The sequence below is a fragment of the Epinephelus fuscoguttatus genome, linkage group LG5 (genome assembly GCF_011397635.1).
Source record: "Epinephelus fuscoguttatus linkage group LG5, E.fuscoguttatus.final_Chr_v1".
NCBI lineage: Eukaryota > Metazoa > Chordata > Actinopteri > Perciformes > Serranidae > Epinephelus > Epinephelus fuscoguttatus.
Window position 1 is genome coordinate 13113046 of NC_064756.1, and position 21221 is coordinate 13134266.

General features: G+C 41.9%; 1 protein-coding gene across 4 annotated transcripts in view; it reads left to right on the plus strand.

The window, feature by feature from the left end:
* Nucleotides 1-2544: 2544 nt before the first annotated feature.
* The window catches only part of kcnab1a (potassium voltage-gated channel subfamily A regulatory beta subunit 1a), a 164237-nt gene continuing 145560 nt past the window's right edge, over nucleotides 2545-21221 (plus strand). For 2 of the 4 annotated variants that reach the window (XM_049576212.1, XM_049576213.1), the window contains exon 1: nucleotides 11804-12621. In XM_049576212.1, the coding sequence (XP_049432169.1) occupies nucleotides 12335-12621 (287 nt within the window). In that variant the 5' untranslated portion in view covers nucleotides 11804-12334. Of the gene's footprint in view, nucleotides 3237-11803; nucleotides 12622-20918; nucleotides 21217-21221 lie in introns of those variants that run through there. The other 2 variants (XM_049576214.1, XM_049576216.1) reach the window with 2 other exon arrangements.

Here is a 21221-nt window from a genome sequence, read left to right on the forward strand (position 1 = left end):
GTCATCGGTGTGTGAGTGCATGTGAATGTAGGACCTTTCCCTAACCACCCCCTTCACCCCTATCCACTCGTGCAGTCCCAAACCAACCAGCAAGGAGTGGAAGTGGGTTATTAAACCCTTCAACAACAAGCCTGCATCGATGCTGACTTACTGACCATGTGCAACACAGAACTGTGCTCATCATGGAAGAAGCTCCGTACAAATAAAGTACTGCGCGACAACCCTAAGGAATGTAAACTGTTCAAACTAAAATAGACATTTAGTATTGTCATACAGATGTTAACATCTTATATGTTGTATTTAGGATCAAATCTACAGCTCTCTAGTCACTATAAAACTATAGTCGTGTTTATTTCGTAACAGGAGGAGAGTGAAAAATGAGAAGATGTCACCAGTGAATCTCAGGGATATGTTTTATTCCCTTTTATGTATAATTTATTTATTTGTTTATTTATTTCATCACTTATTTATTGATGCATTTATTGATTTCAATGGCAAAAGGATATGATACAAAAATTTTGTTAAACAGTAGCACAAATCAAAATAAAAGTGATACACATACATATAAAGAACATAAAATGGGAATCATTTTAATTTTCTCTATGGTTACCAAATATAACGACAGCTCCTTTATCCGCTGCAGAGAGGGAAGTTTGTCCCAAAGCTTCCTGCTGTGTTTACACCCTGCACCTTGATGTAGGGTGCTTCATTCAGTAGTGAAGGTGACTACAAATGGGAAGCTTACCAAGGGTGCAGAATGTACTTGGTCTGGCATTTCACCACCGTGAAGCCAATCATGGATGTTATCAGAATTTTAGCAAATGTTCTGTCTTGTTCTTTGTTGAATTTGGGTCAGTTTATACTCCAGCAACATGAGAGTTATGTTAGCTAAACCCATTGGTTAGTCTCCTTTCTAAAAGCCATGTAATGTTACAAACACGTTAAAAATCATGGTGTTAAGTTTTCAAAATACAAACAAGTATTTAAGCATGTCTGAATGAATAATCTTATGTGTGTCCTTATCATAGTCAAAATACTGACACTGACTCTTCATCACAGTGAAAGGATTTTCTTCTTTATTTCTATGTTGTCTATGTGTATCATCTCCTGCAGAGGACGCCAACATTTGAGCTGGACATGTTGCTTTAGACAAGATCCTAGTCTTGAAGCAAGTCAGCTCGACAGCCTTATTGTGTTAGCTGACAGGTGTAGCAACAGTAAATAAAGGTTTGTCTGAATCAAATTAATTTAACTTTGCTTTTTACTTTGCATGGATGTTCTTATTCGACAAATTCAGTGAGTAAACTTGGTGAGCTTCATCAAATATACCACTGACAGTTCTGCCATAATTGCAGTTAAACTTTATTTAGACTTTATTTGGTCTGAAGCAGTTTTTTAGACATTTTACTGACAATTAAAATGCAGTGCTCTCTGCTGCACGCCCAACAAAGCTCTCTCTTATCCTTCAGTTTGGAAAAGTGAGCCAGCACTTTACTCAGTCATCTTTCATAATAAATGAACTCCACGCTGAGTCCGTTTCTCCCTCTGCCTCTCTCCTTCCTTCTTTACCCACCCTCCTCATTCCTTATAACAGACTGATTTGACTTTAACCGTGTATTCGACTTAAGTTGTTGTGTTGAATCAGGTGGTAAAGGGACATGCTACCCACCCTGCTCTCCTGCAGTACCAATTAGCATGCAGTCCCTCTCCACCACACAAACGATGATTGAATGCATGCGTCTCTTGGGTCCTTCCTCTCACCTTCACTGCTTCGCTGTTGCTGTTGCGCCTCTCTCTGGTGCATTCGGGCAAATAATATAGTTTATACGTGGCTGGATGCATGTGTGGCCAGAAAAAAGTTTGCAGAGGAGGAATTCAAAGTGTGTTTGAAAGTTGTCAGGAGGGAATTCATAAAAGCTCTCTGGTGTTTGTGTGTATTTGAACTCTGAACTTCCTGCAGAACAACAAACGGAAACAGAGTGAAACACAAAACCTCATATAAAAACTCTATTTACAAATTTACATGTAAAAATACGTATATACTGCAAATATTTAACATAGTGTTTGTTTGTGCTCACATCTTTTGCAGCCAAATATCTGTGTTCCAACATTGTTATGTCTGGCAAAGTGTAAATGTGTGTTTCTCTGCCTGGAGTCTTATGACTCGAGGAATGGTGTTAAGAGTCCAAGACTCTGAAATGGTCCAGGAGGAGTGTAAATATAGAGTTGTCACTGATACCAACCCTGAAGATAAAAGGAAACAATGTGTGTGTGAGACAGCATGTGTGTTAATGATTGTTAATAACTTTCCTTTCCACTTTTTCTGTTGCTTAAATCCACATTTAAATGCAGAATATTTTCTATTTTATCTTCTCTGTCTGGTCTATACTTCACAGTTTGTTTGTCAAGGTGCATATTTGTCTGTACTCACATGTACGAAGTTTGTGTGTGTTTTCATGTCATTTTTTATATGTGGTTTATGGACGTTTCTGTGTACAACTGTCATGTTTGCAGGATATGTGTGTGTGTGTGTGCATTGTCGACACCCTGGCATGTTTGGCTCCCTCCTTTTAGGCCGGGGCCGGCGGTGACGAGACAAGGAAACCAGGATCCTGTTTCAGGCTGGATGAGGCTATAAGAGACCAGAGAGCACTCTGCACAGACAGACAGAAAGACAGAGAATGAGGGAGACAGACAGACAGACAGATGTCAGAATAAACAGATAGAATACAAACCTGACGACAAAAGCAAATGTAGAGAGTTTGAGGAGCGCAGAAGATGGACAAAAACTAGAGAGACAAGGGTGTTAAAGCTAGGCAAAAGAAGCTTTCCTCAGACCTGCATCACTCTCTGGAGCTGGACTGATCAGTCAGAAAGAGGAACTTCGAAACCAACCTGCAGCTCTTCTTCACCTCGCTCCCTGAACTCTGCCCTTGAGGGGAGGGGGCACCCTCTGGGGCCATGCTAGCCGCCCGGAGCAGCGGAGGGGGTGTCGGTGGCGCACACCAGCCACATCCCCATGCACACCGCAAGCACTCGGTGGCCTCTCTCAGCGGGACGAAAGCCCACCGCAGCAACTCCCAGGATGCCAAGCGCAGTTCCTCATCCGGGAAGCAGCCCGCGCAGCACAAACACAAGGCGGCGCTGATCAGAGAGATGGAGACCAACTGGTATCTGAAAATGTTTGGACTGGCCAAAGAGGACACAGTTGCACATAAGACTGGCATGCCCTACAGGTCAGTGAAGCCCTGTGAGTGTGTGAGTGTGTGTGTGAGAGCTTTTAAAGCGCCCAGGCAGCCACACTTGACACAGCGCAAACTGATTGAGGGCTTAATGTGTTGTACAGAGCTGCTTGTTGATGCACAGAATAATTTGGCTCCATGGACAAATCCATCTCAGAAGTGCTCAGCCACTCCTACACACACACACACACACACACACACACACACACACACACACATACAGTAAAGTACTAAAAGCATTTTACTTCTCTGCACATCATAAACATTACCATCAGTAAAGTGTTGTGCTTGCGACACACAGTAAACACACATGGTGTGTACATGTACACTGACAGATTATTATAGTATTTTTGGGGCTGCACCATCAGTGCTATCTGTTGACAAGTGGTCCCCTTCCCGTTCTATCATTTCATTTGTGAGCATTGTGTGTCACAGGAGTCACGTCGGTCATAAAGACCTCCGGCTTAGAGTTGTGTCACCTGATCTGGCCGTAATGCTAATAGCCAGCATCTGTCTTGCCGCATTAGACCGTGTTGACATCCTCTAACACCATGGTGACAAAACATATGGGGGCTGGAGGGAGTATTTTGATTCTTGTGTGTGTGACTGACGGACAGAAAGCACCAATGGCGCCGGTTTCCAGGCTGTGATGTTCACAACACTTTCCACTTTTGGAAATTTGAATACTAGTGCAGCAAGTGGTGGTGATCTAGTTTTCCCATCTTCTCCTTTTCTCTGTATCCTTTTTCTCACACATGGATATTTTCAGAGTTGGGTTACCCCCCCCCCCCCCCCCACCCACACACACACACAAACACACACCCCTCTCTTACCATGTCCTCCCTCTCGTCACTCTACTCTCCTTTCTTGTTGCTAAATGCCTAATCCGCCTGTGCCCCATTCCAATCATTCGAGCCTAAAGCTCCACATTCATGGGTCTGTAGTCCAGCCTTTCTCCTTCCCTCTTATCTCCTCTCCACTCCTTTTTCCCTCTGTCTTTACACTCTGGCCTCCCTTCTGGTTTGGGCTCCGTTCACTCTCTAATTTAGAAAAACAAAGCAGAGCAGAGATGAGAGGTTAGGGTGATTAAGAGCCAAGGGCGACAAAATGTTGAGGTCTCCCAAATATTTTGTTCCTTTTATTTCTTAGAGCAGCAAAGCAGAATATTTTGGAATTCAAAAGGATTTCTATAACCCATATTTGTTTGTTTGGTGGTGCAGTGGTTTGCACTGTCGCCCCACAGCAAGAGGGTTCTGGGTGTGAACCTGCTAGCTGGTGCTTTCTCTGGGTTCCTCCCACAGTCCATAGACATGCAGGTTAGGTTAACTGTTGTCTTCAAATCGACCGCAGGTGTAAATGTGGGTGTGAATTGTTGTCTGTCTCTGGCTGTCTGTCCACTACACCACTGCCCACGATCCAGTAAAGGGATAAGCCTTTACAGCTGATGGATTGATGGACTATTCAGAGTACATCAACTGGCTCACTATTACAGAATCTGACTGTATGCACAGCTCAGCTGTGAACTCACAGGAGCAACTATTTTTGCCAGATGGTCTTTCACATGTGTTTCACGAAACTTTGTAACTGTCTGGCAGCTACTATGTGCTGTGTGATCTATTGTTTGGCCTTGTTTATATCAGAGGCAACAGAATATAAGGTAAATGCCCAAGATAAGGTTGTACTGACACTTAAGGATTATTGCCCAAGCTATACTGTGCAGAAATTCTCGGCTGCTTTTTGTAAACAGTATCACCAGCAAAAGTGAAAGCCAACCCCAGATTCACTACATATGCATTTTTATTTTTTTTTGGCACAGCATCTGGGGTTTTGTAGCTTCCTAATGGATGCATGCTGCTCACGGTCTGGCACCTGGCCGCTACCTCTTAATAAAGTCCCCACCTCCCCTGCACACTGTGAACGTCCTGAACACAAAATAAAAGAAAACAAGAATACAGACAGAGTGCAGAGTGTCTGCAGATAAATATGCCACAAACAGAGTTGGGAAGGTTAGTCTTGAAATATAATGGGTTACAAATTACAAGTCAGAGTGTAAAAATGTAACAAACATATATTGGAAACTGGGCAATAAAGCTGAAAAATGTTCAGAAATAGGCTAAATCGAAAAAAAACAAAAAAACAACAAAAAAACAACAACATAACTTTATTAACAGAATGAATGTTATACTCTACATATGAACGTTTTACTGAAAAGAATCAAGTCAAATGTAATCCCTTTGTAATCACTAGGGGTGTAACGATACATCGATCCACATCGATACATCGATTAATTGATTAACGATCCGATTATATCGATGCAAAATGAAAACATTGATCCATATCGTCATCTTAAAGATGCACATTTATTTGAAATTCACATAGCACGTCTGTGTCACCGTTTCTGGGCAAGCGCGCCTCCACTCAAACAACAAACAGAGCTCAGAAATAAAATGGTCAAATCATATTCTAGTTGTTTTTGTGAGTTGATGTAAATGATTGTGTTAGATGGGCATATGATATCACGTCATATCGATCGCAGGCTCCTGAATCGAATCGAATCAAAATCGCATCGTGACAGACTTTGTGATATCGGCAAACATCGTCTTGTCATCCAAACAAATCGATATAATATCGTATCGTGATGAAACTGGTGATTTACACCCCTAGTAATCACTGAGTCACTGTCACTGTAACTGATTACAGTTACATTTATATTGTAATTTAATTACTGTAAATAGTTACCCCCCAACAATGGCCACCAAACACTTTGGGGTTCATATGTGATGATTGCAAGGTAACAATTTTGTGTGAGTCTACCACTGTTTTTAAGGAAAATCCTACATAGCCTCTAAAAATGATTGGCTGCTTTATAATGTGCCTAATAAAATGTTTTATTCCTAATAATTCACCAGCTGACAGTAGGTACAGGTGCTACATTAGCCACTTACAAACAAGCTTGATTATCATTATTGTTTTGGCGTTTTGGCGTTTATTGATAGGAGAGACGTAGATTGACAGGAAAAGTGGCAAAGTCCCACGGGTCAGAATTGAACCCAGGCTGCAGCAAAGGACTCAACCTATAGGGGGCGCACTCTACCAGGTGAGTCAGAGGTCACCACAAGCTTGGCTGTGCTGGTACATGTATTTTCATTATCGGTTTAATTTCTCTGTAACAACCATCTCTTCTTTGATTTTAAAAGTGTGCAGTACAGTGTCAATAGAAAGTAACGTAACATACCTTTCAGACGACGATGAATTCTCACATTCTTTACCTTGGATTTATAGGAACAACCAATCAACCGCTAGTTTGGTTAGCTAGCTATCACTAATCTAGGGGGCTAATCCCTGTGCTATTATTGTTTCACTCACTCCATACTGTTCTCCACCTCTCATATGCCAAAGAAGTGCACCACAGTATGAAGAGCTAATGCACTTAGCCCGTTGGACTGTATCTTTTACGCAGCTGGTGCCACAAAATCCTTCTTTTACCTGTTTCATCACCTTTGTATCCTGCATCTCCCTGAACCACCATCATCTGTATCTTATGGGGTAAAAAAGCAAAAACTTAGGCATGAACCCACCGGTCAGGTTTATTCTACATAAAGTTCAGCTATTGTACAACCTGTGAGGGAAATAAGACCGCCACTATGAAAATATCACGCGCCAAATACTTCATCAGGTTGTCATTTCAAATGTGGTTTCTAATGTTATTTTAAAGTTGGCTTGGCAACATGTTCGTGGCTGCACACTTTGCATCCTCCATATTTACAGGCTCATAAAGATATGATGACAGCCTCTTGGGCTCGACTGACAGACTGACAGACAGGTGCATGTGGAGTGTGAGGGGTGCGTGTAAGTGTGTTTAATAGGCATGTTTCTGAAGTGATGAGCTCAGTGGAAGGACCAATAAAAAGGACTACACCGTGTGAATCACTGTAAGATTAGCACAACCTTCACACACTTAAGCATACATACTGACACACACGGAGACAAAAACACAGTTTATAATCCGTTCCCTCCGGAGAATCAATACTGATCATTAGTGTCTGATCACTGGGACTGTATTTATTACAACAGGGAGTCGGTCTGCTGCTTGAAAGGACGACTAACGATTGACTCTGACCTAGAAAAGACATGAGCCTGAGATGAAACCCACCAAAAGTGCCCTTCTTGCCAATCAGCCAACTCGTGCCTCACACAAACACACACACACACACACACACACACACACACACACACACGCTTGCTGTCTGCCAGCTCTGCTCTCTGAGCCCCTGACGTGGATGCCAAACAGCATGCGATGGCTGGATATCCTCTCTCTCATTTGAATCAGAACAATTGCTACGATTTTTAGCTCTCCAGTGATTCTGCATAAAAACTGGGGCACAATATAACCACAGAAATCCTGGGCTTTTATAACTGAGCTAAAAATAGCCTTTTCTCCCCCTTTAAATATGCATTTTGTTTCCCCCTACAAATTACTCTAATGCTAATGTGTTTTAGATAGAGATGGAGTATTTAAACTATTCCTTCTCTTAATTGTCTTTGTGCATGTCATTGACTATTTATTTAATATATTCTGCCTCACTAGATCAAGGCAACTCTATTAAATTTTCTGTAACTGGTAAATAATAACACAAATCACCTTGTAAATTTACTTTAGATGGTGTTTGTTATTGCTTCTTTGGCATCACGTGCACATAGCCTACTATGTTTGTGCTGCCTTGGGATCACACTGTTTACTGTACCTACTTTACTGTACACTTAGCTTTATTTAATTCTGCTGGGATCTATATTCCTCATTTGTTTGATTAAGAAAACATCAAAAATTGTGTGGAATTAAGGAAAAACAATGCTGTAAAAGAGCAAAACATGAAACCAAACAAGTGAACTGTCAGCCACAAGCAACACAATGCATCGTATTATGATACTTGCTTAAAAAATACTTTTATGCTGCAATAAATTCTGAAAGTTGCCAATAATCTAGAGTTCTTGCTTTTAGTTGTAGTTATGTTTTCACCAAAAAAAGCCCAAAAAATATCTTTTCTTTGTCTAACCTGTTTGTCCTAAACAAAACTGAGCTCAATATGACATCAGTATCAGATTTTGCCCATTTTTTCATACTTTTTTATGTCGTTTCCTGAGAAATAGTCCTCCTGTTGTCTCAACCTGAGACTAATTTAAGATTTTAAAATGCTCTTTTTCCCCTCGCACTGCAGTAATTGAAATAATTGGCTGTTGAGGTAACAGCAAGATCCAAAAGAAACCTTGACTGGCTTATAAATTGAGCTTGCACAATTTCAGAAATTTGTCTCAGTGGTCAAATTCAACTCTCAACTCTGTGTTTTATCTGTTCTCAGAACTGAGAAGCAACTGAGAAACCTATGAGCATAGCAAAATAACTTCTGTTGATTTGTTCTTTTGCTCCTTATTTCTCCTAAGGGGGGTTTAGCAGAAACAGATCAGAGCTTAGTAATCTCCAAATAAGAATATGATTTATTTATGATGAGACAAAGAAAATAATATTATGAGCAGCAACATTTCCCTCTGGGAATCCAATCTTCTGTATTAGACTTTCAGGTTTGTTATTCTGTTAAGACACAGGGAGATTCGTCACACTCAGTAAATGAAAAATCATCACTTTATGCCAATCTTCTGTCCCTAAGACAGAAAGCAACCAACTTGGCTGATTCAAACAATGAAAGGCAACAGTATCACTGCCCTTCTCTCACCAGGTATTGGATATATATTTCCTCACACCCCTGGCACAGGAGACAAAGGCGTGGCAACATGATACTGTTGCATGTAGAACAAAAACACAAGTTCCAGTTGAGCTTGATGGATGAAGCATGAGGCTGCTGCCAAGATTAGTGGTTTGATTCACGCAACAGCGAAACGCTTTGCACCTGCACAGCGCCTGATAATGATATCCTCACTCTTTCTGCTGTAGCCAAACCACAAAATGCTGTTTCATTTTATCTCCTTGTTTAATCTATTAAAACATTTTAGAGGATTGAAATAACAATAAATAAAAAAGAGGAGCCTAAGGAGAGTTGACATGTTGATTATGCAATGCTGCACTTAGTGTATTGTCCATATATTTTGTTCTGTCAGTGATATCATCCTCGCTTTGCTTTCACCCTTCAGCTTTGGGTTTTGATACTCAGTGATGGTAACAATGGGATTTAGTGGAGAATGTAGGCCAACACACTGGTGTTAAACAGGAGCAGGACAGTCCCTGAGGGTTGGAGACTGATCACTGGCATAATTATTGCTGCCATAGAGTCAGATGGCATAGAAAGAGCCTTCTCATTTAAGTTAACAACACAAGAGTAATGTTTTATTCTCTGCAGATCGTAGTGGGAGCTCACAGTGGGGACACAAATGTCAGTCATTTCATCTTTTTTAAAATCTTTTTTTAATCAATCCACAAAAAGGTGTACAGTGTTGTGCTATAGTACGCTGCTCTACTTGTTCTGTTTCTATCACGCTGTGCACCGCTGGATAATTATCACACATATGCAATTATTGTAAAGGGATTCACTCGCTGGAAGGAGTGCATGTGGGGGTGGTGGGGGCAAAATGAAAGAGACAGGAAGATGATGGCTAATTAGTCTCAGGGAGCATGAAGCTGAAGGAAAAAGTTGAGATTGAAAAATAGGTAAATAAAAGGGGAGAGGAAGTGAGAAAAGACAGTTGCACTTTTGTTTATTATAATGCAAGTTTCCCATACTCATGTCATAACCGCCCAGCTAGTCCCCCAAATCTGACCTCTCCGTGCCCTCTCCCCCTCGCTCCATTCTCTCCCTCTTTTCCCTGTTATTCTTGTCAGTGACTCACCTGCCAACATGCAGAGCGGCTCAAAGGAGATTGCTGCTGCTCTCAACACCAGAGGCCAAAATATAAGAGGAAAAAAAATAAAGTTAGATGAATACATGTGAAAAAAAGTGTGTGCTTTATTGCAAAAAGCAGCGTTAATTCGTTGTGATATTAAAGTTTATGCATTAAGTGTGTGTGCATGTATGACTCCATGTGTATGAATGTGTATGCTCAGAGTGACTATAAATACGCCGTAAACACATTCTGGCGTTGCATAAGCTCAGCTGACATTCCTGCTGCCAGGCAGGATCAGTTTTTCCACCCATCCTGCCGGACAATAGACACAGCTGCCCCTCTGCCTCAGCGTCCCTCCCTAATTCTGTGTGTTTGGGTGTGTGTGTGCATGTGTACCGTCGTATTTGCATTGAGCGGTTCAGTATGAGGGTCTGGTAGTGGTCAGCTCTGGGCCGATGTCCCTCTTAAAGTTTGGAGAAAACAAAAACTGTGGTTGTTTTGATGACATTCTGATGTTGAAGGTTAGATGTTGGATTTTTACAAATTTTGCACAGATCAAAACCATTTCCAGGATTAATAAAAATGGCAAACAAAACCAAAACGATAAAGCAAAACCCCCTGAAGTGGCACTCCAGTCAGGCTGGGATTCACCAGAACCAGCTCTATACACAGTTTGCAGTTTGGAAACAAAGGACCGCCAAGTCAGTACCTGATACCTGCAGGAGAGAAAGAACCTTGACTCTGACAAGAGGATGGATTTATATAAAAGAGCCTCATCATAGCACATTCACAACTTTTTACAGATGTAATAAGTGTTCATGTTTCCATCATTGCTTCAGTATGGGCTTTGCTTGTGTGTGCATGTGTATGTTGGCCCCATCTGTGTTTGGACACGTCAGCCAAGTAGCAACTGCCTAAATGATTTGTTGAATACCACAGATGAATGTGTGTGTGTGTGTGTGTGTGTGTTTGTAGAAAGAGTGACAGTGTGTGTCTCAACCCAAATTTCCTGATATGGGAGAAAGGCATTCCTCATGATTCCCACAATCCACTGAAGGACCAGACGTCATATCAGTGAATGCTCCCAGGAGGAGGCCAGAGGTGAGAGATTACGTGTGTGTGTGTGTGGTGGGTGTGAGAGAGGGGAAGAGGGAAAACATACCAGAAGAAAGAGGCTTCCCTATTTTTGTTTTGCGGTTCACTTCATTTAGAAAAACACTGCCCACAGACTTTGTGCAATTGTGCGTAACTCACTGTTGGCTTGTGTTCATTTATTTGTGTGTGTGTGTGACCGTGTTTGTTATGGGCGAAACTCCGGAGTACACTTTGCTTTGAGAGAGAGGGAGGAGAAGAAGTGGAAGACAAAAGAGATGAAATGAAAAGGGGAATATTAAAGGAGGGGCTGGGGGTGGAAACATGAGTAAAATGTGTGTATTTGTGTCTGATAAAGAGAGATGGGTGGAAGAAAAAGGAGTAGCAGGAGACAAATGCTGGAAGATAGGCAAGTGAGGAAATGAGGAGTAAGTGAAAGGGCTTGTGACAGAGGGAATACTGCGAGACAAAGGAGGGGTGATGGGGAAACAGAGAGAGGATAAGAGGGAGTTGGAGAGAAAACGGGTAAAAGAAGGGAGAGAGTGAAACAGACAGAGAGAGAGAGGCAAAAGAGGAGGGAGGGCGGTAAAAAATGTCCCAGATTCCCATGCCATTTAATAGGGAGCAAAACCAAACTGAGCTTATAATGTAGACTGGCTGAGCAGGGGGCAAAGTGACAGCATGAGTGTGTGTGTTGTGTGATAGAGGGAGCAGGGGAGAGAGAGTGGGATATCTGTGTCTCTATATCTGCATGTGTGTATGTGCACAGAGAACATATGTGGCACAGCCCATGGAGGAGCACATGTAAAGAAAAAGCCTGCTTTTCCTGTGTGGACGTGAAGCCTGCGCGGACAGATCGGACTCAAGTTTAATTTTGCTGTTTTTCTCTTTTTGAATCATGCTTTTTCCAAGTTGGATTTTCCTGCATTTCTTTTTTTTAATAAGAGGAATATTCTTCATGTGGAGCTGCATCCAGAGGAATGCTTCACTTTCCTTTGAGCTTTAATCACATACTCACACACACACACAGTAGAGTCCTCTGCTCCACGTAGCGCTGTGTGGGCGAGGCGGCCTACCTGGATTACTCTGAGCGTACATGTTTGTGGGACAGACTCACAGACGACGGGAGAGACTGAAAGAGAGGATAAAGTGAAGGAGCAAGCGGGAAGATGTACCTGTACAAAGCAACATGCCCGGACATCCCCAACCCGAAGCAGAAGGGGTCCAGAGGTCAGGGAGGAGGTCAGGGCGGAGGCCAGGCCCAAGGCCCGGGTCAGGGGAGGCTCTCCAGGCAGATGTCTACGGGGACGGCGCCGCGACCCTATGCTCCTGTGATGCTGTGGACGCCAAACAAATCCAACAGTGTGGCTCGGCTCAAACAGCTGGAGGAGTTTCTCAACTTCCACTCGCTGTCGCTGCACGACACGGTCAAGAGCCAGACAGGCATGGTCTACAGGTAACCTCGCTCAATGCGCGTGTGGGAATGTTCACAGGAGTTTACCAGAGATTTTTAAAGTCAGAGGCTCGTGCCTATAGGGTAATGTGTTGCCATGGAAACCCCAAACAGCATCACAGCTGAGGCGGGTGCATGTTGTCTCTGCGCACCGCTGACTTGAGACTCACTGAGTTGTTTACATTTTTGCGTTAAGTTTAGATTCCTCTGCCTTGTTGATGTTATTCCATCATCTGCTTTCCTTGGCACCAGGATCAGCTTCCTTTATACGGATCTGTCGCTCTAGGTATTTGGATGTTGGCTGCTTGTGGAGCTTGTAATTCGGCCAGTGTTTGTTTTAAAACGTTTTGTTCATATGATGTCATGTTGGTTTAGTGGATGTTACAGAAAAGTTTGCACAAAAGTTGCAGGAATAATAAGATACAACACAGATCTGAGGTGTTGACAGACCCTTAAAAACCCACTGAGTCCACACGTTGCATCTTTGTTTGCGACAGTTGTAAGGTCACCCCTGTTATGTCATGTCCACTGCCTCATGGGGTTTATTGATCTCAGCGTGAAACCGCAGACTGATCACGCCTCTGAAGGCACACACTTACTCTTTGTCAGTGTGTTGTATGAGTATTGATAGAATAGGATGAGATTTTCAGTGTCTGCTCTCATTTTGAAATGTGTCACATGCTACATTGAACCACATTTGATGCACTGAACAAACACACACAAATAAATCATGTGGCACGAAGCCCAAATCTTCAACTTGAGCACACAGTTTAATGTTCTTTACTAGTCTGCTTCATCTTGGACAGTTTATTCCTTTACATTTACCCAGACTTGTGTTATAGATACACTGAAGCTTAAGCTATATGTGAGGAGTAGCTCATTTTGCGCAAAGCATTTAAACTGGACACATGTTTTGACTGAAGTAATGTGTCATTACTAGAAGCGGTTGCATCAGGGTCATGCGTAATAAGAGTGTATGTAAGTACAGCACTGAATAAAAGATATGCATTAAATCATCCTCCAAATGACTCATGTTAAATTTTTTGTTTTGAAGATAATCCTCTTCATGACTGTTTTTGTCCTCTGGTTTGTTATCTGTGACAAAGCATCGTGTTGATGAGTGAGTTGTTTGAGTGAGTGTGATTGGAACATTGTGGATCACTGCTCAGCCCTCGGGCTAGAAAACAGCATGTAGCTGCTCTGCTTTCATTGTGTTGTTGTTCCCAGAAGAGAAGAATGAACCTGAATGAAGCTTTTTATTCTCTGATAGAGATTCTATTGTTGGTTGTAGCTTGCATTTAATCTTTGACCTTTGTTTATTCATGAACGTTGCCTGAACATGAATTGCTGTTTTGGAGAGACCCCTCCTTTCACTTCTAAGCATTGTGAGGCACTTAAAGAGGATCTGTTATGTTCAAAGTCAAAATATTCTCACTCTGACCTCACCACAAATTGACGTTTGGTCAATGGACTAGAATCTTTCGGGACACAAACACCCCTCATTTGGGTGAAAGTCAGTGTTTGTTGGACTCAACTTTCGCCGCCTTAACTTTCATCTTTGTCCCGCTGCGTTTCACCCTGATGCCGCCTGGCACCATTAAACCATAACAACCTGCTGCGTATCAGGACGCCTTTTTTCGTTGGTTTCTGATGCCACAAAGCACCGCCCAAGTGCTGGATTTCGACGACTTTGGAGTGAGACCAGGCTCTCAAAGTACATGTTCACCTACTTTAACGTTCAAAAACATTTCATTTTCTTTAAAATGTGTGTAGTCTTTCACATATATTCTCACCCTCTGTCTCAAATGCTCCATTTTTAAGTCTGTTTAAGTCCCTTTCCCAAAGAAGGCTTGACTGCTCTGATAGGTCAACTTTTGGGGGTCTTCTATTAACTCTGTGTCTCTGCATTGTCATTGCAGCTGGGGTAATGTCTGTAACGCAGTATAGCATCACTCTCTACTGTGACAAGCGTCAAGTCTTTACAACTGGACATGTTCCAGCAGGAATTTGACCTGACATCTGGTAAAAATTAACAAAATCAGCAACCAAGATTAGAGGTTTTTCTGACGTTAGCATGTAGCTACATGTAGCAGTGTATGTAATGTAAACACTTGCAGTCATGTGCCTGGAGCAGATGACCATATAATGCTCTCCATCACAGGCTGACCAGGATTACTTTTACATATGTCTGCCTCATTATTTGGAACTTTGGCCAAGTTTATTATGAACACCTGACACTGTATGATAGAAAACAGGAAACAGCACTACCAGAATAACATTTATGAGGGCAAAAAAAATCCTAAATCAAAACTCCAGACTGATGAAATGAGCAAAATACACCTGTTAATAATGCCAATCACACAATATCCAAACTAGGCTCCAAAGCGTTGATTAGAAATGAGGTGTCCATGAGTGTTTTATATTTGGATAGGCTGCTGGCTTAACATTTCCATGAACTGTATTTTAGTCATTTGAACAGCCCGTTCATTCCCCCGGCTCTCTCAACACTGATTCTGTGGCTATATTCTGCAAACATATTTGACTACATTACAATCAGTGTAATAATAACACCACCTAAACTTGTTGTGTTGGTGCAGAGGAAATGACAGCATGGAGCATGACTTTTCCATCACCCCTCTGTGTCCACCAATGGGGAGAGAGAAAGGGGAGTGTGATGGCACTCTGTAGCTCTGTTGGGTCAGCCTGGCTATGGGAGCTCATATGGCCATGTGCTGTTAGCGTTTCGCCTTGGGACCCTGGCATATGCGTGAACACAGGCCTATGTGTGTGTGTTGAACGTTTGTGTTCATTGCTATGGTAACCTAATAAAACAGCTGGCTGCCCACTTCATTTTTCAGGTCAGTGTGTATTAATGGTCAAGGCCTGTGATGGGCACTCCATCCACACAGACACACTCACAGAAACAGGAGAGAAAATCTATTTCAGGAAATAAATTTTATTTCTCTAGCCAAGAACTCCTGGAATGTAAATCATTTTTTCAAGCTCTGACCATAAAACAACTAAAACCAGCCATGATTTCACCCAAACAAACACAGTCAGCCACAAGATATTAACATGAAATGCTTTTGTTAATATATGAACACCCCAGAGGAAGAGATGCAAATCAGGAGGTGCCCTCAGTGCCCTTCCGACGAGTTTTCCTGTAACATGCTTCTGGCTCTGTAGCGAGAGGTGAGTCATGACATGGTCTGTGGAAGCGTTTTCTAACCCAACCTACTTGGCTTGTGACCCCTTTTAGACAAAGACATAAGTGCTTACAAAAAAAAATGTCTAACCTCAACCAACCATCCCTAAAATTAATTCAAATTTAAACCCAGTTTTTGGAGACCAACATTAATCTCCTCAGTTTTTCCTATTGTTTTGACACAATTCAGTCCTTTGAACAGACGTGCAAGAGCTCATTTCTATTTTTTTTTTTTTTTTTGCAAATGCTTAATTCATTCAAAATACATACAAAGAGCACAGATGGGAAGAGGAAGAAGAGACAAACTACAGGCAGACCTGAGCCTGCAGCTTCACAGCGCTGCCTCACATGCCCTGCAGTTTATTATTCATGAGTGTGTGTGTGTGTGTGTGTGTGTGTGTCTGTGTTTGGGGCGTGGGTGTGTGTTTTCAGTTGTGAAGAAGCATCTGTGAGCGTCTTCATGTGTTTGGTTTTTCCCGTGTGCATGTTCACTTCAACGTTAATGTGCATCTTGACCACATAGGCTGTGGTGACAACTTACTGTGTTCAGTTCACAACATATGCATTCAACATTCCCACGGGGCTAATGTGGCGAACGTTTACGCTAATTATCTAATCAGGGCCAGATATTGTTGCTATGTGACAATGTTAGTGAACCGTGTTGGAAAAGCAGAGATCACCCACTTTGTTAAGAAAAGGAACTCACTTTGACAGCCAGCCTGTGCACATGTCTGTCCTGAACGCCTCACCGCACACCGAGTTAAAATCCGTCACAGGTTCACTGTGGTGTTTCCCTTGCGTGCGTCATTCTGTTTTTACTTCTGTTGCATTCTTGGTCCAGTCTTCTTGCGTTGTATCAGAGATGGTCAGCGTTTTATTCAAGCCTTCCCCGTCTGCCATTATGAATCACCTCAGTGTGAGGAAGTCATCGTCCTGCTTTGGTTGAGACACTTTGTTTGTGCCAGAAATCAACTGTGCACAGTTTGCAGGAAATTAATTAGGTTACTTTCACAGTTTCTCTTCATTGCTCTTTTTGCATTTGTAAAATGCTGGTTGCTTCACAGTTTCTGCAATACTGCTCAAAACATGCTGTCATAAAATAATGATGTCTTTAGCGTTTCATTTGAACAGTTATAGCTGCTTCTGGACAGGAAGGCAGTTTCCATGTTTTCATTCATGTAACTAAATGAATATTAAGCTGAAAAATAACTACTGGATTCAGTCAACCTTTGTTGAAGAATAAATCTAGTACATCCCCTTTTAACCTAAATGGAAAATGCACTCCACTGATTTTTGATCACACAGACCAAATTAAATCAGTCATCAATTCAATCAGCTCAGTGGAGAAATGGATTAATCACAAGCCCATGATGTTATTGGACACTGTGCATGGAATGCTGGGTAAAGGAGTGGCAGTGAGGGGGCATTTAGACCTCCAGGGGGCAGAAGGTTACATTATGAAGCATATGTCGTGTTCATGAGTGTATTATTGTGTGTGTGTGTGTGTGTGTGTGTGTGTGTGTGCAGACAGTCTGGATGTTTGTCAGTCCATCTGATTAAATGAGCTCTATCTGCTGACAGACCGTGGTGTGAAGGTGACAGAGTTAGAGCGTCCCCACAGTTGTTCGTCTACTCCTCCTCTGTCACTCACTTTTTTCTCTGTGTCTGTGTTCTTTACTATCTCCATGTCTTTCTGTTTTAACATTATTCATTGTATTTGCCCTTTAACCACCTTTTTGACAGACAGTTTGACAGTAGGTTAAAGTAAAAATTAGACGTAAAATCTCAATAATGGGTGAAATGAGTGAAAAATGCCACATAAAATTATCCCTCTGTATTTTCACCCTTTTTAATTATTACTGAGATACATGATGAGATTGTTTGCAGCATAATCAGTAGCTTCTTCTTTAATCACCAGGGTTCTCATTTATAAACGTTGGGTATGCACAAAACCAGGCCTGAAAGAGACGTACGCTACTTCCCATACAGACTTGATGGGAGAAACTCTGACCCATGCTTACGAACTTTTTGGAGACAGGATATTGGTGACACGGATGGTGAGGTGGATGCCCGATTGTAGAAATTGTCAGACATTTTTTTGCACGCCATTTTTGCCTTTTGTCCGTACGTACATTTTTGGATCCTATGCACTGTTTTATAAATGAGACCCTACGTGTACATTTTGAACTGCTCTTGCTGCAAGAAAACTAGAGAGATGTTCTGATACCATGTTTGTCCTTCCCGATACAGATTCCGATACCTTGCCTATCAGAGAATACAGAACACCAATACGATACCACAGCTGTATACTACTAACCCTGTACGGATGTAAATTGAGTGCTACCATTGTTGTATAACATTGCCGATAGGTTAAAACCTTAGAACTTTCTTTAATCCAGTGTAACATATTCCCAAAACAGCTAACGTTCACCAAAAAGCGCAAACCAATTTTTCTTCACCGCTCTAGTAGTAGTAGCTGTCAGTGGCTGCACAGCACAACTATTCTGCAGGCTTTAAAATGCTGAAGAAGAATTGATTTTCAGGAAAATTGCAGTTTTATGTGGGTGTGCAACTACTTTGAAGCTTATTAATAAATGATAAAGTATTGGATCGGTGCATAGTCTTATGTATTTGCCAGTGCCTGACCCAGCATTTAGACAGTATCATAGACATTTGTGATACTCTAAAGACTCCAAAGAAAGCTATATTTATTATAAACTGCAGTGAAAGATGTCCTTTTGCTGCAGAAAATATAACATGTGTTTTATAGATGGGAACAAAAATGAAAATCTGTTAAGTGATCTACTTAATACTTAATTTACCAACCTGCTCTCACTCCGAAGTCGTTGAAATCCAGCAGTTGGGCAGTGACTTGTGGCGGTGGCTGTTATAGTTTAACTGCGCCAGGCAATGTCAGAGGGAAACGTGGTAGGACAAGAGTGAAAATATAGGCGTTGAAAGTCCGAGTGGGGTAGGCAGGAGGGGTGGTGGATGGGTCCAACAACCACTGACTTTCACCCGGGCTAGTGGTGCTTGCGTCCTGTGAGATTATAAAGCCAAACCCTGTTCTTTTTTCCAAAACCTAACTATGTGATTGTTGTTGAAGGAAAAAAAAAACGTCAAGTCACAGTGTTGTACCGATGTAGTGCATTTATTTTGAAAGAGACTGCATGTAAACGGTAAACTTCCTGTGAAAAAGGAAGTAGATTTTGAAGGAAGACAATGCATGTAACAGGCAGAACTTGACATGATGTCCCAGAACGTCAACAACCAACACACCCAGGGTACCTTGCTCGTTGTATCTGGACATGGAAAGTCCATGACCAAATGTCGATTTGTGACGAGGTCGGAGTGAGAATGTGTTGTATTTACAGGCTATAGAGTACCACCAAATATGCTCTGACACACTTTGGAGCCTTTTTGCAAACATGTATATGATTATTGTTTGCTCTAGTGGTAAATCTTAATTTGCTTTAAAATTATAATTCAAATGAACTCAAATGAACATGAAGATACCACTACCCACACTGTTCAGGGGTTAGTTATAGGCTCACCATTTGATTCGATTTATTTTGGCTGGGGGGAAGCTTTGCTCTGTGGGACTGTTTCTGAGGCTCCACATTACTTTAAGGCAGCAAAAGAAAAGCAGAACAAATATAACAGCGCTGCTATTTGAACCCCAAATAAGAGAAAGCAACAGTGCATGTTTACTGACTACAGCCAGGCTGTCCTCTCTGGACCGGAGCCTTGTGTTCACTAAGAGTGTTTAGACTCTGGCATCTGCCTATGTAAGGAGAAGCTTTGCAGGCACGCAACTCTATTTATTATAGCGCCGAACAGACAGAAACAAGGGTGAAGAATTGGAGACGGAGGGGTGAAGAGAGGTGAACACAACTCAAATGGAAATAAAAGAGGACTGTTTTAAAATGAAAAGAAGAAATCAAAAGAAGCAAGTGGTATTTATGCTCAAGTGTAAGAAAATGGGGAGTAATTTGTCTCACTTTATATTGTGGTGATAGTGTGTGTGTGTGTGTGTCAGTCTGTGTTCTTAATCAGAGCCTAATGGAGCTGTAACCAATCGACACTTGAGAAGCAGTGAGTGAAGTTGTGCACTCAACCAGTGATTCCACGACCACGGGTGTGCCCAAACACACACACACACACACACACACACACACACACAGTCAGACACACATAATCAGACACAGACATAGAGATACGCAAGCAGATAAATGCGTCAATTGCTCATTCTTTATTAATCCTGGAAAACAAGTGAATATTTAACATAGGAGCTGGTATCCTCACTAAATACTTAATTGATCAGACGGTCACAGAAGTGTGTGTGTAACATGTGTGTGTGTGTGTGTGTATATACGTGGGTATTGTGCGTGGAGGCATGCACTACTAAGGAACTATTTTTTTTTTTTCATGACATCTATTTTATTGGTAGGAAATTCATTACCCTGCAGTTTCATTTGGCAAATCAAGTGTGTGAGTGAGTGTGTGTGTGTGTGTGTGTGTGTGTGTGTGTGTGTGTGTGTGTGTGTGTGTATGTGTTTGTTTTATTGCACACCCATTAGCATCAACCATCAAGACTGACTTTGCACTGAAAGGTTTAGAAACGTTTTTTATTATGACCGCTTTAAAGCTATTAAAAGCCCTGTGTGGATGCGTTAAAACGTTATGGGCTTTACACACAAGGTATTAGCCCGACTAAGATCCTCCTGTGACACCTTTGGCTTAGAACCTGTCATGCAATAAATTACTCTGGACAGAAAGAAAGAGTGCGCCTCATTTTGTAATTAAAAGACAGGAAATCCCCTTAACCAGGGATTTTACAGTGTGTGTTAAAGCAACAAACTACAGAGGATTTTAAGAACATGCTTTCCCCCACTTCCTCCACTTAACTAGCTATGATTGTTACAACTAAAAAGATGAATCAATTTCCTGTATTGCGTGGTGACATCTGGCAACTCCTCCACAGTTGGATTGAGTTTCTTCAAATCGGTGAAACAGCGCCCCTCTGGATTGTAACGGCGGTCACATGTTGAGTGAGCATGTGTGGTGATAAATGGTATTGCAGCCCTGCGGCACGAGACGTGTGCACAGGTGAAGCAACGTACTTTGATTAGCATTAAGAAAACACATCACATTAACCCGTCACTGCCAGGCTGGACGGACAAGACTCAAATGATAAGAAGTTCGTAACTAATTTAAGTTAAATAACCGTGAGAGAGAGTTAGCTAGTTTTACAATATAGCAGTTATCAGTTACTTCACGTGAGTTTTGTGGGGTTTGCTAGCTGGCTGCGTTGAAGAGAGTTTCTCATCCCAAAAACACACGACATGGACAGACCACTTAAATCCAAGCAGAATGGCGTGTTCTTCAATAGCGTGAG